General features: G+C 41.5%; 1 protein-coding gene across 6 annotated transcripts; it reads left to right on the top strand.

Moving 5' to 3' along the window:
* The first annotated feature begins 648 nt into the window (after positions 1-648).
* On the top strand, positions 649-15003 carry LOC112220133 (NACHT, LRR and PYD domains-containing protein 3). Of its 6 annotated transcripts, none has more exons than XM_024381790.2 (11): positions 655-781; positions 2986-3113; positions 3337-3489; positions 3605-3916; positions 4294-4329; positions 5516-7250; positions 10065-10238; positions 10317-10496; positions 10678-10830; positions 10912-10949; positions 13080-15003. In XM_024381790.2, exons 4-11 carry the CDS (start codon positions 3646-3648, stop codon positions 13682-13684), a joined length of 3192 nt encoding a protein of 1063 aa, XP_024237558.1. In that variant the 5' UTR covers positions 655-781; positions 2986-3113; positions 3337-3489; positions 3605-3645; the 3' UTR covers positions 13685-15003. The 6 variants fall into 6 exon arrangements, 5 of the variants coding, with proteins under 5 accessions (XP_024237561.1, XP_024237558.1, XP_024237557.1 ...); XM_024381789.2 differs by adding an exon at positions 2836-2901 and having other exon boundaries at positions 3337-3916; XM_024381787.2 differs by having other exon boundaries at positions 3337-3916.
* Positions 15004-16616: the final 1613 nt, after the last annotated feature.

Raw genomic sequence — 16616 nt, 5'->3', positions numbered from 1 at the left:
TCCAGTTTCAACTGTTCTGCCTGCGGCTATGGAACCCTGACCTGTTCACCGGACGTGCTACCTGTCCCAGACCTGCTGTTTTCAACTCTCTAGAGACAGCAGGAGCGGTAGAGATACTCCCAATGATCGGCTATGAAAAGCCAACTGATATTTACTCCTGAGGTGCTGACTTGCTGCACCCTCGACAACTACTGTGATTATTATTGTTTGACCATGCTGGTCATTTATGAACATTTGAACATCTTGGCCATGTTCTGTTATAATCTCCACCCGGCACAGCCAGAAGAGGACTGACCACCCCTCATAGCCTGGTTCCTCTCAAGGTTTCTTCCTATGTTTTGGCCTTTCTAGGGAGTTTTTCCTTGCCACTATGCTACTACACCTGCATTGCTTGCCGTTTGGGGTTTTAGGCTGGGTTTCTGTACAGCACTTTGACATATCAACTGATGTAAAAAGGGCTATATAAACAAATGTGATTTGACACAGACACAAGTTACCTACTATATTTGGGAAACAGGATTAACACAGAGAGATCTTGGCAAAATACAATGTATGTTTGTTGTAGTACGAGTAGGCTGGTATATACAGTATCATCGGTAACAATTATGTACAAGCCACCTAGCTAATAAAATACTGGGGCTAGCTAGTTACATTTCAATCATAGCGATTGCCTAATTGAGGCGCAATAGAGTTCACTGGCGAATACCGGAAATAACTAAACCAACGAACGAGAAATGGTGGAGGCTATCAGAATGAAGAGACATTTTTCCGAATAAACGTGGTGAGTGAAAAACGCATTTACATACTGGGTATGAAGTGGGCTCTCATTCTACCGCTATACGACTTTGTATGCGTTGTTTGTTGGCAACCTTGATATTTACTACGTTTTTGGAACGGATTCAGGGACAATCGAAAATGCAAAATAAGATGGAGGATTGTGAAATGAAGGGTAGAGTCCTAGATAGCATCAACTGTTAAACAATGGATAAAGGACGTTTTAGTTCTTATGGTTAAAATGAGCAGAGCAGTATTTCACTCCTAGGGGACTTCAGTAGTGTGCTGAACCAATTTACACGTCCATTTCTAGTAACAAGACCCACCAGAACTAATAATACCACCTGACGCTTCAGATAGTGTGGGCAAGTGTTGTTACTGATGAGGTGTAGAGGTAAGTCTACGTGGCACCGATTTCGTCACCTACAGCTATTCATACCGAAATCGCTGGCGTTCTGTCCGACTCTCAACTGTTACCGCAGGAACTCGTCCCAAACCCAACCTGTCCCGCAACGTTTAGGCATATGTGACGCAGCTCACTTGCCAGCCATGGTCCCAGCAATTATGCGCCCTATAGGCAATATCAAAATACACAAAAAATCTGCTAAGAAATGGGTTAAATTACCAGAGATTCTCACATGGCCCTTTATGTTAGGCTTCCGGTAGTACTAGACATAGTTTGAAGAGAGCAGTTGGAGAGACTTTTACTTTCTCTTCATTCAATCAATAACATTGATTTATAAAGCCCTTTTTACATCAGATGTCACAACGTGCTATACAGAAACTCCAAACAGCAAGCAATGCACTCTCTTAAACTACTACGTTGTATAGCCTATCTTTTAGGACTGGGACGAGAAAAATATGGGTGTTAGTATTTATTTATAGGCAATGTAGTAAACTATAGCCTAATCATATTTAGTAAAGACAACTGCCCGGTGTTTCTCCGCCCTTGCATAAGCTAGCCGACTCTACTTAATTGAGACCACTTTCGCACGACATGTATGGCTACTGAACTTGAAGCAACAAGAATGACAACAGCCGACACTTTTAGGAGGACGATTTGTAGGCAGAGACAAAACAAATGGATAGTCAATGTTTATTGAGTAATAAAATGTGCAAGACTCACTCACCATGGTAGCCTGTGCGCGCGTTTTTTTCAATGATTATCAATTTTTTTGATTGCACTTTGACTCACGTTGTTTGAGCGCCCTCCACTTTCCATTATCAGTATTTATTTTTCAGACACTGTGGTAAACTATAGTCTAATCATATTGAAATGAATTTAATTGTTAAGGTAACTGCCACGTTATTCCCCACATGCTTAGGTCGACTATTTCATTGAAACCACACATAGGCTACTAGGCGCACTTGATCTCGCACGGCCAGCTGGGAGAGTAGGCTACTGAAATTGAAGCAGCGAATTCTGAGTGCATAATGCGACAAAGACGTGTTTTTAACACACTAGGTAGACCTAGGCTAACAGCACACAAAGCAGAGATGCCCGTTTCCCAATAATCTGCGGGACAACAAAAACATTTTCACCCGTCTTCTCAGTCTGACCGCGCCGCAAATGATCTCTGTCCTGACTCGTAGGTTTCAAATGGTTGTGAGAAGTCATAGTTTATGTACATATTTATATCCATATTTGTAGTGCACAAATTAAACGGTTTTTTTTTCTTCCTATTCATGGAAACTCCGTTGACTAGTCTTGATTGAATAGGACCCTCAGTCTGAACGCAAGTTGCTCCAGTAGTTCATAGTAAAGTGAATAATACTGATGAATGAAAATGTAACCATGTATAATGTTCAGAGTCAGCACAAAATAATGTTCAGAGTCAGCACATTGACAAAATCACAGGAGGAACAAGGAACAAGAAACTTCTCTCCAATCGTCTTAGATTTCTACAAGTGCCAATAAAAGGGGTAGGAATAGGGCTGTAGGGGTTTATTTGAAAATGACAGATAACATAATATCACAACTGGTTTCTGCCTCCAGCAAAACTTCATGTTGCAGTTTTCTCATTGGAAACCTCATTGACTCTATGTGATGTTCTATTACAGTGGGTTTGCAGGAGCCGGTGTCTTGTAGAAAGGGAAGGAAGAGGATACGCTGTTATAGAATGTATGGTATGTGAGCAGGTGAACTAGAATAAATGCCCATGTTAATTAGTAACTAACGTCTAGTTATTGCAATATCACACTCTATTCTAGTAAACCAGTAAGAGAAGGCCAATCACCTCCGGACAGGAGCAGCAGACCTGAGTTAGTCGTGAGACAGAAGATAACTTTCCAGACCAGTTCACCGTGTCAGCAGCTGTGAAGGGGGTCAAAGACTAACGGTAAAGATCAAACCAGAAAATTAAAGTTATTGTACACTCGACCTTCAGAGTGATTGTTCCCTAAGTGAAATATGCAATTACATGCTAAAACGTGACAATAGGATCTCGCAGCCTCATGCTTGCTCTGCACAACAATAATACCCATTGTAAAAGCCCATCTGAACTGTCTTGGCTTAACAATAAGAATCTTTCACCATTTCCTACCGAACCATCTCCTCACTAGGCACAGACGTCAGTTCTACGTCTACTTTGGATTAACATTTGATTGAGTTATCAACGAACCTTGAATTCAACGTGAAATCAACAACACATTTTCACCATGTCATTGGATTGAGGTTAGAAGTTGGATGAAAAAAGACTAAATGCCCTTACATTGGTAACTTTTTGCAAATCTAATCCGTTTTTCACATTGATTCAACGTCATCACATTGCTTTTTGTGGGGGTTGAAATGACGTGGAAGCAAACACACAGACTATTTTGATTCAAACAGTTTTTGCCAAGTGGGTCATGTTTACAACTCCCTGATCAACAATGGAGACACCTGTCCCTGAGCTGCTGCTGGCCACTCTAGAGGACAACCTGTGTGAAAAAAAACTCAAGAAATTCAAATGGCACCTGGTCCAGGGTGTAAAAGGTTTCCCTCAACACATCCCAAAGGCCCGGCTGGACAAAGCCGACCACCAGGACACTGTGGATAAGATGGTGGAGACTTACGGCCTTGAGGGCGCAAAGATGATCACACTGGAGGTCCTGAAGAAGATGAAGCTGATTGATCTCACTAATATGTGGACAGAACCAGCAGGTTAGATGATTTAAAAACATATAAAGGGATAATAGATAGTCATATTGTGTTAGTATTGAAATGGCTATGGTCTGGCTCTGGCCTGTTCAAGAACTATAAGTTATACCCATTAGCGTATGTGATGTTCATGACAATATTATGATGCCATACAGTTAATGTGTTCAGAATGTATTGCCAAAATTCATGGTATCAATGTACGTACATTTTGTTTTAATAAAGGTTTGGGGTTGGTGCTCCATTGTAATTTTAGCACGGCTGTGATGGTCGATGGTACTACTTGGATAGCGCCTTTTTATATATGACCTCAGCACGTGCTTAAAGCCATGCTAAAACCACCATGAATCACACAGCCTCTCTCTCCCCTCTCTCTTTCTCAGCCCGGAGTAGTCCAGCAGTGGTTCAGAAAGTCAGAGGTGAGCAATACAAATGAACACAACGACTACGTTTGACACGTGGCACGTCATATTCTGTGAAGTGGTTTTCTGGTTGAGAACCAGATAAGACGTCTTATTTTTTTCATGACAAAATCAAAACATCCTAGGAAGAATACTGCAAAGTTGCTACTTTTCATACAACAATTCAATTCAACAAGTCAAACACATGCAGTTATCATGACCATTATATAAATAACTAGTGGCACTGTGCCCTGCGGGCAGTCAGTCATCTGATTAATGCAATTCCATGCAATTTCATCTGATGACTGTAACCATAAAAAATAAATAAATATGACTGAAATTACCACAGAATCTTTAACTCAATAACCCGTCCACTAGGCTACACTGGGGCGGCAGCGTAGCCTAGTGGCTGGAGCGTTGGACTAGTAACCGAAAGGTTGCAAGTTCAAATCCCCGAGCTGACCAGATACAAATCTGTCGTTCTGCCCCTGAACAAGGCAGTTAACCCACTGTTCCTAGGCCGTCATTGAAAATAAGAATATGTTCTTAACTGACTTGCCTAGTTAAATAAAGGTTTAAAAAAATAATAATAAATAAATAATAAATAAACTATGGTCAACTTCCTGTCTATTTGAAATGTAATGATTATTTTGCTTATGATCATGTGTTGAGCTATTCAATTGTCATAGACAATTATTTTGTTGCAAATGCAACTGTGACCATGTAAAGAATTGTTAGGCTACTCATTTGAAATCCTCAGGTGGACACCTTGTGTGACCAATAGTCTGTGTGAGACCTGGCACATTAAAATAATTTTGTTGCAAAAGCGACTGCCTCCCATACTATCACAGGTGTGTAGAATCTGTAGAAAAGCTTTTCTTGTGCCGAGTTGCGGTAGCTCAGAAAAGTCCTGAAATCGGATCTTTGGGCTTCGTTTGGATGGCACATGGGAGTTACCACAGGTTATGTTGATGAGTCCTAGCTTTTACCTGGGCCATTTCCCATATTGGCCTAGAACATATTATCTACACTACAGGCTTATCAGTTTTGGAAACCAAATCTAGCCGAGGCTACTTATTAGCCTACTGTCTGGAATTTATCTGGTGTTGGTCTGCAAATGTGATCAAAGATGCATGTGTTTTATTATAGACTAAAAGTGTAAAGAATAAACTGAATCTATCTTTGTTTTCCCTTGCAATTGAAGATGAACTGAAATCGTACCTAAAGAAGAAGTATGACCAAATATATGAGGGGACATCAAAGAAAGGGGATTTTGTCTATCTAAACAAGATCTACACTGAGCTTTACGTGATAGATGGGGCCATGGGAGGGGTCAGTGGTGATCATGAGGTCAGATGTCTGGATTCCAGAACACCAGCCACAGAAGAGACCGTTAAGCTCAGTGAAATATTCAAACCCCAGCCTGATCAGAAGAAACGAATCAGAACAGTGCTTTCACTGGGCATCGCTGGCGTGGGAAAAACTGTCTCTGTACAGAAGTTTATTCTTGACTGGACAGAAGGAAAGGAGAACCAGGACATTGACTTCATCATTCCACTTCCTTTTCGCCAAATCAATAAAATAAGAGAAGAAGACTGCAGTCTGATTGACCTGCTTCATCAGTTCTTCCCCTTCATGGAACCAATCAATACTCTGGAGGAAGGTTTTAAGGTTCTGTTCATCTTTGATGGTCTGGATGAGAGTCGGCTCCCTCTGGCCCTTAATCATAATAAAGATGTGGCTAAAGACACAAAAACAGCTCCGCTGGACGTCCTGATCACAAACCTCATCACAGGACAGCTCCTCCCTTCTGCTCTCATCTGGATAACCTCCCGACCTGCAGCAGCCAATCAGATTGATCGAAACTACATCCACCAGTGGACCGAGATACGAGGTTTCAATGACCCTCAGAAGGAGGAGTACTTCAGGAAGAGATTCTGTAATGATGACCAGGCCTACAGAATCATCAACCATATAAAGTCTTCAAGGAGCCTCCACATTATGTGTCACATACCAGTGTTTTGTTGGATTTCAGCCACTGTTCTGAATGATATCCTGGGTAAAACAAAGAGTGGAGAGATGCCAAAGACTCTGACTAAAATGTACGAACACTTCCTGCTCTGCCAGACTGATAAAATGACAGAACAGAAGTATCCCACAGGTAGTAAAAACGCTGTCCTTCAACTAGCAAAACTAGCATTCTGTCAACTGCAAAAAGGACAATTGATTTTCTATGAGAAAGACCTGCGAGAGAGTGGTATTGACATTGAGGTGGCTATAGTGTACTCGGGTGTGTGCACTGAAATATTTCTGGAGGAGGAGAAAGTTTTTAGTTTTGTGCATCTGAGTGTTCAAGAGTTCCTTGCAGCTCTATATGCTTACCACTGTCACACAACAGACAACAACAATGTACTTCTCCCAAAGCTGACAAGGAAACATTCAATATTTTGTTTTGATTGTATTCCACAGTCTTGTAAATCTGTGTTTGACTTACATAAGACGGCAATCGACAAAGCCTTAGAGAGCCAGAATGGACACTTGGACCTTTTTCTCCGCTTCCTGCTTGGTCTTTCACTGGAGTCCAATCAGAGACTCCTGAGTGGAATCCTACCAGAGACAAAGGACAGAGAGGACATTGAGAAAACAGTCAGCTACATCAAGGAGAAAATCCGAGAGGACCTTTCTCCAGAGAAGAGCATCAACCTGTTCCACTGTCTGAGTGAGCTGAAGGATGAGTCTCTGGTGCTGGAGATCCAGAGCTATCTGAGATCGGGGAGTCTGCCAGTGAATAACCTGTCACCTACACAGTGGTCAGCACTTACCTTTGTGTTAATGACATCTGAGGAAACACAAGAGGTGTTTGACCTGAAGAAATACATCAGATCAGAGGAGGGCCTCCTGAAGCTGTTGGCAGTCATCACCTCCTGCAGGTGTGCTCTGTAAGTAGGCTACTAAAGTTAAAGTTGATCTTTGTATATCCCAGGGACAGAAGTTATATTTTGGTCTCCGTAAAATCATCAAATCGTATTTGTCACATGCGCCAAATACAACAGGTGTAGGTAGACCTTACAGTGAAATGCTTACTTACAAGACCCTAACCAACAATGCAGTTTTAAGTAAATAAATAAAAATAAATAAAATGTTTTTTTAAAGTAAAAATAATTAAAGAGCAGCAGTAAAATAACAATAGCGAGGCTATATACAGGGGGTACCGGTACAGAGTCAATGTGGAGACTATATACAGGGGGTACCGGTACAGAGTCAATGTGGAGACTATATACAGGGGGTACCGGTACAGAGTCAATGTGCTGGGGCACCAGTTAGTCAAGGTAATTGTGATAATATGTACAGTACATGTAGGTAGAGTTAAAGTAACATTTTCACGTTTGATTGAATTGCACCATCCTTGCTAATTTCAAGTGCTTGCCACCAGACGGGTAATGACATGGATGTGCCATTCAAAATGTAAACATCTAAAGCAGACACCTCCATCAGAGAGAGTGATAGATCCTCAGTAGACAATGGACCTGATCGGACAGCTCAGAGTTCTGCTCTTTTCTGTCCATAAAAAAAACAAATGGATAGGTGGAAGAGGCAGGGAGAGTGATAGATCTGGGAGGGATACTACTACTTTATACAACGGTTGGGTCTAATCTTGCACGCTGATTGGTTAAAACCGCATTCCAGCCAGTGTCTATACCAGAAGTTATCACCGGCTAAAACTATGACGTTAAAATGCCTATTTACTCTGTTCCATCTCACTGCGCAATCCACTGTCTCATCAGCTCAACCAGACAAGTATAAACTTGATCTCCCATTTCTTTTAGACTAGCAATTGGTTTTCAGTAGCGGAGATTTGTAAAACACTTGCGGTCTGTCTCTCTGACATTTGCAACATTGTTTCAATATTGAAATTCGATCTCCAGCTGTCCCATAGTAATGAATGTGTCGGGACGAGACAGACAGGCAAGCATCTTTTCCCAGGTAGTTGAAATCACGAATTAGCATCATTTTTAACATTTACGTCATATAGCATCATATATAACATTTACGAGGAAATGTCAATAGAAAACAGGTAAGACGAAACGAAGTGCAGCGTTGATCAACATGGTAATAGCTCTATAGTATTGGAGATCGGGGAGTCTGCCAGTGAATATTGGAGAAAAGTATTGGAGAAAAGTTGAAAAAACTGACCCTCCGTTACATCTTAACGTGTCATGTCGTAACGTACAGCACGCATAAAGCAACTATTTCTAGCTTACAATCTCTCTCCACCAGGTGTAGCACTTCTCTCATCCTTTAAAAACAACATTTTAGAGGTGATAAGGTTATAAGTTGGACATATCGAGTGAAAAAAAAGCAATTTTCCCACACAACATCTCTCCTTCTCACTATCACGCATTAGTTTCGCTTCCCCACCCGCCAGTTTTAAAAAGACCCGACGAGGCTCATTGCCTGCTTGAATTATGCAGAAACGGGCAGCGTTTAGGTCATGTAATTGATTCTGCTGGAAAGGGGAGAAATTGTGCTTTACAATGGTATTGACATTACAGTTGATCTGGAAGTATTACGTTTTTGGGGCGCTAAAATAAGGGCAATTGTACGGACCAAGGCGATGTACGATTTTACGTTAGTTATGTTGTTGGCTAGCTCCTCTTAACAACAGTGTCCTGATGCGAGCACACATTTTCTGTGCCAGGTGAAATCGTGCATCATTAGCTCATTGTTATGGATGTATCCAAATAAATGTCTCAAGAAAACAGTTAAACAAATGCAAATGCTGCTACTGTTGTTATTCTGGCTGAACTGTTTGACGTGACTGTATGTTAGCAGTAGTTGGCTGGCTGGCAAGCAAAGGATAAGGACATTGTCAGCCAGTATGGCAATGGAGCATAAAGACTTATTGGCTGGGTCGCATCCATAGATACAGAACATAAAGACTGATTGGCTGGGTCGCATCCATAGATACAGAACATAAAGACTGATTGGCTGGGTCGCGTCCATAGATACAGAACATAAAGACTGATCGGCTGGGTCGCGTCTCTTGCAACCAAACCGATAGAACGAACGACCAGCCGGCTCAGGTAGCAACCCTAGATTTTGTGTTTCGACTATATCTCGTGGAAGGATGAAATAGTATTAATAAATATATCAAAATAACGTTTTTAATGAAAATATGTAAATCATTATTTGAATATGTTGGTAACCCGTTGTATATAAGTGATAATGCCCTTGAAGCCGATGTTTGGAGGATATATTGGCACGGTTGGCCTAACAACACTCGTGCCAATATGTCCCCGCAACACCGGCTTCTCTGGCATCATCACTTAAATACAAGACACCTCCATCAGAGAGGGATAGATCAGAGAGGGATACAACGACCATATAAGATGTTTTAAACACAAAATAGTTGATAATAGAGGAGCCAATACTGCCATGTGATTTGATGTATAGCATTGTTGAAATAAACGTTTCATTCTGCTTCAGTGTCCCCCTCCCCACTCAGACCACTCCCAGACAGTCCTAGCAAAATTCTAAATTCTTGCTTGAGAAATTGCTTTTGCTAAGAAGCTATTAGTTTATTTTTGAACATTTTGATTGAAAACAATCACAGTAAGGTACTTAATTGTTACCCAGAAATGATTTGATAATGAGGTCAAAACTGCTGCATTGGACCATTTAATGCATACACTATGAGAAAGAGTTATGCAATTTAACATGTGTGTCATTCTGTGAAAAACATTATTCTCCAGACTAGATAGCTGTAACCTTACAGCAAGATGCTGTGAAATGTTGGCAAAAGCTATCGGCTCAAACTCCTCTTACATGAGAGAGCTGGACCTGAGTGACAATGACCTACAGGATTCAGGAGTGAAACTACTCTCTGCTGGGCTGAGGAGTCCAATCTGCAAACTGGAGACACTAAGGTGAATATTTCTAGACTTGAATTGGGCTCTGTTTATTTGTTCAATTGTGCTTTCTTTGTTCTTTTATTTATTTTTTAGACTGAATAGATGTAACCTCACAAAGAACTGCTGTGTAGCATTGGCCTCAGCTCTGACTCCGAGGTCAAACACCTCACACCTAAGGAAGCTGGACCTGAGTGACAACAATCTACAAGACTCAGGGGTCCAGAAGCTTTCTGATAGACTGAATGATCCACAATGTAAACTGGAGACACTGGGGTCAGTTGCTTTGGGTTATATGGGGCAATTTTCTCAGACCTTCTAGCTAATGTCTGTAGCTATTATAATGTATGAGTGTTCTCAATGTAGGCTTGAATAAAACGTTATCAAGCCTTTGGTTTATACCTGTGAACTGAAGAAGAGTTTTTGGAAGATTTGATGATAGCAACTGTTTCCACAGGTTGTCGCTCTGCGGAGTCACCGAGAAAGGCTGTGCTTATCTGGCTACAGCTCTGAGGTCAAACCCCTCCCACCTGAAAGAGTTGGACCTGAGCTACAATCACCCAGGAGATTCAGGAGTAAAGCTGCTCTCTGCTGGACAACATATAGTCAGGTGGGTCACAACAATGCATACTGTGAAATGGGTGATAAACACTAATATTACAAAATCTTAATTCTGCTCTTCTCTTACTAGTTTTCACCCTGGGGGAGAATACTGGTTCAGCGTTAGATGTAAGTGTGTTGGTGACTTTGCTCTCAGTCTGCATGTTAGCGCTGGATTAAAACGATACTAAGAAAGAGCTCTGTGCTTGATTACATCGAAAAAGCTACATAAACATTAGGAACACCTTCCTAATATGGAGTTGCACCCTCCCCATTTGCCCTCATAACAGTCTCAATTTGTCAATGCATGGACTCTACAAGGTGTCAACACACTGGCCCATGTTGACTCCAATGCTTCCCCCAGTTGTCAGTTGGCTGGATGTCCTTTGGGTGGTGGACCATTCTTGATACACACGGAAAACTATTGAGCGTGAAAAACCCAGCAGCGTTGCAGTTCTTGACACAAACCAGTGCGCCTGGAACCTACTACCCTGTTCAAAGACACTTAAATATTTTGTCTTGCCCATTCACCCTCTGAATGGCACACATACACAATCCATGTCTCAGGTGTCTTAAGGCTTAAAAATCCTTCTTTAACCTGTCTCCTCCCCTTCATCTACACGGATTGAAGTGGATTTAACAAGTGACATCAATAGCATTCACCTGGTCAGTCTGTCATGGAAAGGGCAGGTGTCCTTAATGTTTTGTATACTCAGTGAACAGAAATATAAACACAACATGTAAAGTGTTGGTCCCATGTTTCATGAGCTGAAATAAAAGATCCCAGACATGTCCCATACGCACAAAAAGCTTATTTCTCTCAAATTTTGTGCACAAAGTTGTTTACATCTCTGTTAAAGCATTTCTCCTTTGCCAAGATAATCCATCCAGTTGACAGGTGTGGCATATCAAGAAGCTGATTAAACAGCATGATCATTACACAGGTGCACCTTGTGCTGGAGAGAATAAAAGGCCACTCTAAAATCTGCAGTTTTGTTACACCACATAATGCCACAGATGTCTCCAGTTTTGAGGGAGCGTGCAATTGGCATGCTGACTGCAGGAATGTCCACCAGAGCTGTTGCCAGATAATTGAATGTTCATTTCCCTACAATAATTTGGCAATACGTCCAACCGGCCTCACATGATAATGCAATTCCAATTCCTGGAAGCTGAACCTGTCCTAGTTCTTCCATGACCTGCATACTCACCAGATATGTCACCCATTGAGCATGTTTGGGTGGCTCTGGATTGACATGTACGACAGCATGTTACAGTTCCCGCCAATATCCAGCAACTTTGCACAGCCTTTGAAGAGGAGTGAGACAACATTCCACAGGCCACAATCAACAGCCGGATCAACTCTATACAAAGGAGATGTGCCACGCGGCATTAGGCAAATGATGCTCACACCAGATACTGACTGGCCCCTACTTTTTTAAAGGTATCTGTGACCAACAGATGCATATCTGTATTCCCAGTCATGTGAAATCCATAGATTAGGGCCTAATGAATTCATTTCAATTGACTGATTTCCTTATATGAACTGTAACTCAGAAAAATTGTTGCGTGTTGCGTTTATATTTTTGTTCAGTATAAATTAATTTTTCATCTTAAATGTCCATTTAGTTAGGCAATTTATGTTAATAATTCATAGGACTACAATCTCGTTTGATAAAATAGATATGCCTAATATTTAAGTTCTCAATTGGCTTGATTTAGTTGCAACACAATGAAGTGGACAGTTCTTTACTTTAAAGGTTACATTTCCCTAGCGCCATCCCTTGACTGAAACAGGTGGTGGGGCTACTGTTTTGTTGTTTTTCCAATCCCAGACTGTTGTTTTAAATGTGCAGTCCGTAATTCAAAAAACAACCAAACGGCTGTCCGGCATCTTTTTGGGGGGGTGAAACAGCTACGGGATGGGGCTGGAGAAACCACTCTCAAATAGACCGGAGATATGGATTAAAGGATTGACCGTCCATGAGATCAAAATGATCATTTTAATTAACCATGTTTTGAAGCTATCGTGTTTTTATTTGATTTATTTTGTACAATTACTAATTATGGACTTAATACTTTTGTACAATTATTAAGTCCAAAAATGGATGTACCAATTCCAGATTGCCCCTTGAAGACTAATGATTAATGTCCACTGTATCAGTATGCATTTTAATAGAGCACAGTTTAAATTACTTGCTTACACTTTACGTCGTTACGTGAATATTGATAACTTTTTTTCCTTCATTCCCCGACCAGATGCCTGTAACCTCACACTGGACCCAAACACAACATTCAGAAATCTATCTTTGTCTGAGGAGAACAGGAAGGTGACATGGGTGACCACGAAGCAGCCATACCCTGATCACCCTGAGAGATTTCACGACTATGCACAGGTGCTGTGTAGAGAGGGTCTGACTGGCCGCTGCTACTGGGAGGTCGAGTGGAGTGGGAATAGGGTTGAAATAGGTATGACATATAAAGGAATCAGCAGAAGAGGACAGATAGATGACTGTGTTTTGGGACACAATGACAAATCCTGGTGTCTAGATTGTGATGGTAACCAATACACTGCCTGGCACAATGATGAGGACACTGCCATATCTGTCTCCTCTCGCTCCAACAGAGTAGGAGTGTCTCTGATTTGGTCGGATGGCAGTTTGTCCTTCTATAGCATCTCTTCTTCTAACACGTTGACACACCTGTACACATTCCATACCAAATTCACTGAGCCCCTCTACCCAGGGTTTAATATTACAAACAACTCTTCAGTGACTTTGTGTCATAGATACCGAATGAGAAGTTCCCAGGCTCAATTTCCACCGCATATAGGCAAGAGCCTGATACACTATGCAACAGAGTGAGACTTGAAAGGAGCGCACCTTAAAATTGTGGTGGGAGAGAGAACCTGCTACAGTTGTTTAGATGGGATTTTGAAAATGAAGATTCTGAGTTTATAAAGTGAAAACGATTTCTAAGATGCATACTTTCACATATAATTAAGTCCTGCATTCGGACACGAGTCCTGCATTCAGATACGAGTCCTGCATTCAGACACGAGTCCTGCATTCACTCACGAGTGCCAGAAATGTTCCAAAAAGCAGAATCTGCATTGATTACCATGGAGAGTGGATGTTCCTATTCCGCTTTGTCCGGTGGAGCGGGCCAGAGGCTCCTTTCAAGTCCTGTTTTGAGGCCTTGTGAAACCAGAGGGTTCCAGAGAGCCGGCTGGGTGGAGGAGCACTATCTGTTGGATGTAGGCCCACAGACGTTCCCTCTCCTCTGTGTAGTTCCAGTTACACTCTAACTGGAATGTCAGCTGCAGGATAGCAAAACTAGGGGCTTGTGGAATGTCAGCTGCAGGATAGCAAAACTAGGGGCTTGTGGAATGGAATGTCAGCTGCAGGACAGCAAAACTAGGGGCTTGTGGAATGTCAGCTGCAGGATAGCAAAACTAGGGGCTTGTGGAATGGAATGTCAGCTGCAGGACAGCAAAACTAGGGGCTTGTGGAATGGAATGTCAGCTGCAGGACAGCAAAACTAGGGGCTTGTGGAATGACGGAAGCTATACTGTTACACACACAAAACATGAAACAATACAAGAACGCCATTAGACAAGGACAGAACTACATGCATTTTTTAAAATGTACACGCAGCCTACATATCAATGGATGCACACTTTTCCATTGATTCTATTGGATTTAGTCTATTCCAGTGAATCTTTTGGCTCTTATAGACTGTATTATACAGAGTCTCTTATGAACATCATGAAGTTGTACTTGTTTCATCAGTCACTAGTACTCTGGTTGTTGTCTTTGCTGGTGACATCACATTTCTCCTCTGGGGATTAATTAATCTCTCGTTAACAGATGTTCCATTTCTACAATTACGTAAGATTTTAGTTCTGGGTTAGGGATGAATTAATGTAACAGGACTGTGTCCATGTCCATCTCAGATGCTATCTGGTGAGTGCAATTTGATTAACTGTGTTGTGAATAAAAATGGCTGACCAAATGGAAGCGTTGAACTGTCCAGGGAAACTTAAATAGATTTAGCAATAGGAACATTATTTTGGTATTACACGACACTTGATGTGACGTCACAGAGGACAAAAAAATCTATTTGAAAAATGTCTATTTCTTTTGTTCTGTTTATCTGAAATAAATCATATTTAACAGTGTAATCAAGTCTCAAGTAGTGATTTTCTACTGAAAGAAAATAAAGGCCTATAGATGCGGTAAAGAGGTCAATGGAACACAGACCGTGGGGGATAGAAGGACGGCAGATTGGTGCACAGTAAACAAATCTGATTTAACAACGTGAATAGTCATCAAATCGGTCATGATTGGTGTATTTTAACAGGCCCACAATGTAGTTACTAAAGTCAGATTTGGATATATCTGGCTGTTTTAGCTGCATAACATTTAGAAGTAGTCCGTTTTCAGGTTTAGAAGAAGTGACTGCTAAATGCTAACTCCCGTTCGTATAATTTAAGCTGGTAGCATAGCTAGCTGTGGTGGTAGTCAGTTGTTTTTAACTAATGCAGCTGATTGGTCACTATGACATAAACATATATTGGGTTTAACATCCATACAAGCATTATTTTGAGGTAAAACCAGAGTATATGTGTATTTCACACTATATTACCCTAAATGTAGGATCATTTTGCTGAGGGGCAATCAGGAGATTTGGGATCTTTCCCCAACACGTTTCCATGGTATTTCCATTGTTTTGGTTGAGTTCCATTGACCCCTTTACTGCGTCTATCAAATTGAATAATTACTATATCAAACTATGATGTAATAAAGAATTACATTTTGATAGAACATTACTTATGTCATAACAAATGAGGTTCCAGGAATTCCACGACATGACATTAGCTCAGCAGCACAGAATGAAATAATCTTTTCAAGTTGTATTTATTACACTCATGTGGCAGTCACTACAAAGTGAAATCCATGAGCATACAACATATTCATGGATAAAAACAACTAATTTAAAAAAAATGTAAAACAGTAATGTTCTGCATTCTTTAAAGTGACTCAATCAATGAGCAGAAATATGGGTTGGTGACCTCATGTACCATTCCAGACTTCGGTATAGTCAGTGGGTTTTGGCTGCGGGAGTTCCTGCCTGACACTTTGATTCAAGTCTCTGAATTGAGATTTTAGGAGGCTGACAGCGAAGTCAGTACAGAGTTGTGTCCGTCTTCCATGAAGCTGGAGTAGGGTCAGGGTTGGAAGGTCCTCAGTACAACTGGGGTGTCCTAGGGACAGGATCTGAAGGTCCTCAGTACAATGGGGGTGTCCTAGGGACAGGATCTGAAGGTCCTCTGTATAACTGGGGTGTCCTAGGGACAGGATCTGAAGGGCTTCAGTATAACCGGAGTATCCTCCTAGGATGGTGAGGCATGCTCTCTTCTGAATACGCTCCAGGCCATCAGACTGGCCCTGGGTTAGTGAGCTGTGCCAAGCAGGAGCGACATACTCCATCGTGTGGGGGGTTATGTAGCTGGTGTAAGTGCTCACCAGGTCTTCCTGTGCAACATGGAACCTTTTAAGGCAGCGAAGGAGAAAAATGTTTTCTGTTGCACTTTATCCTTCTGTACCATTACCCCTAAAATCTTTACACCATCACACACTTTGAGATCCTGTAAGTCCAAAAGTCAGTGGTGATTTGAGCTACAGCTTACAAGGAACGGGACACGGATATGGACACATACAAGAAATCCCGCTACGACCTCCGACGAGACATCAAACATCCAAAAGGACAATATGAAAGGAAGGTGGAAACCTA

Source organism: Oncorhynchus tshawytscha, linkage group LG20, assembly GCF_018296145.1.
Source record: "Oncorhynchus tshawytscha isolate Ot180627B linkage group LG20, Otsh_v2.0, whole genome shotgun sequence".
NCBI lineage: Eukaryota > Metazoa > Chordata > Actinopteri > Salmoniformes > Salmonidae > Oncorhynchus > Oncorhynchus tshawytscha.
Note: the sequence above shows the minus strand (reverse complement) of the source record. Positions and strands in the feature narration are given on the sequence as shown.

Bases quoted from the DNA above. Each gene is read 5' to 3' on its own strand.
- LOC112220133 (XM_024381790.2), top strand. From the start codon at position 3,646: ATGGAGACACCTGTCCCTGAGCTGCTGCTGGCCACTCTAGAGGACAAC. The intron at 3,917-4,293 runs GTTAGATGATTT...TCTCTTTCTCAG, and splicing joins TATGTGGACAGAACCAGCAG to CCCGGAGTAGTCCAGCAGTG. The intron at 7,251-10,064 runs GTAAGTAGGCTA...ATTATTCTCCAG, and splicing joins ACCTCCTGCAGGTGTGCTCT to ACTAGATAGCTGTAACCTTA.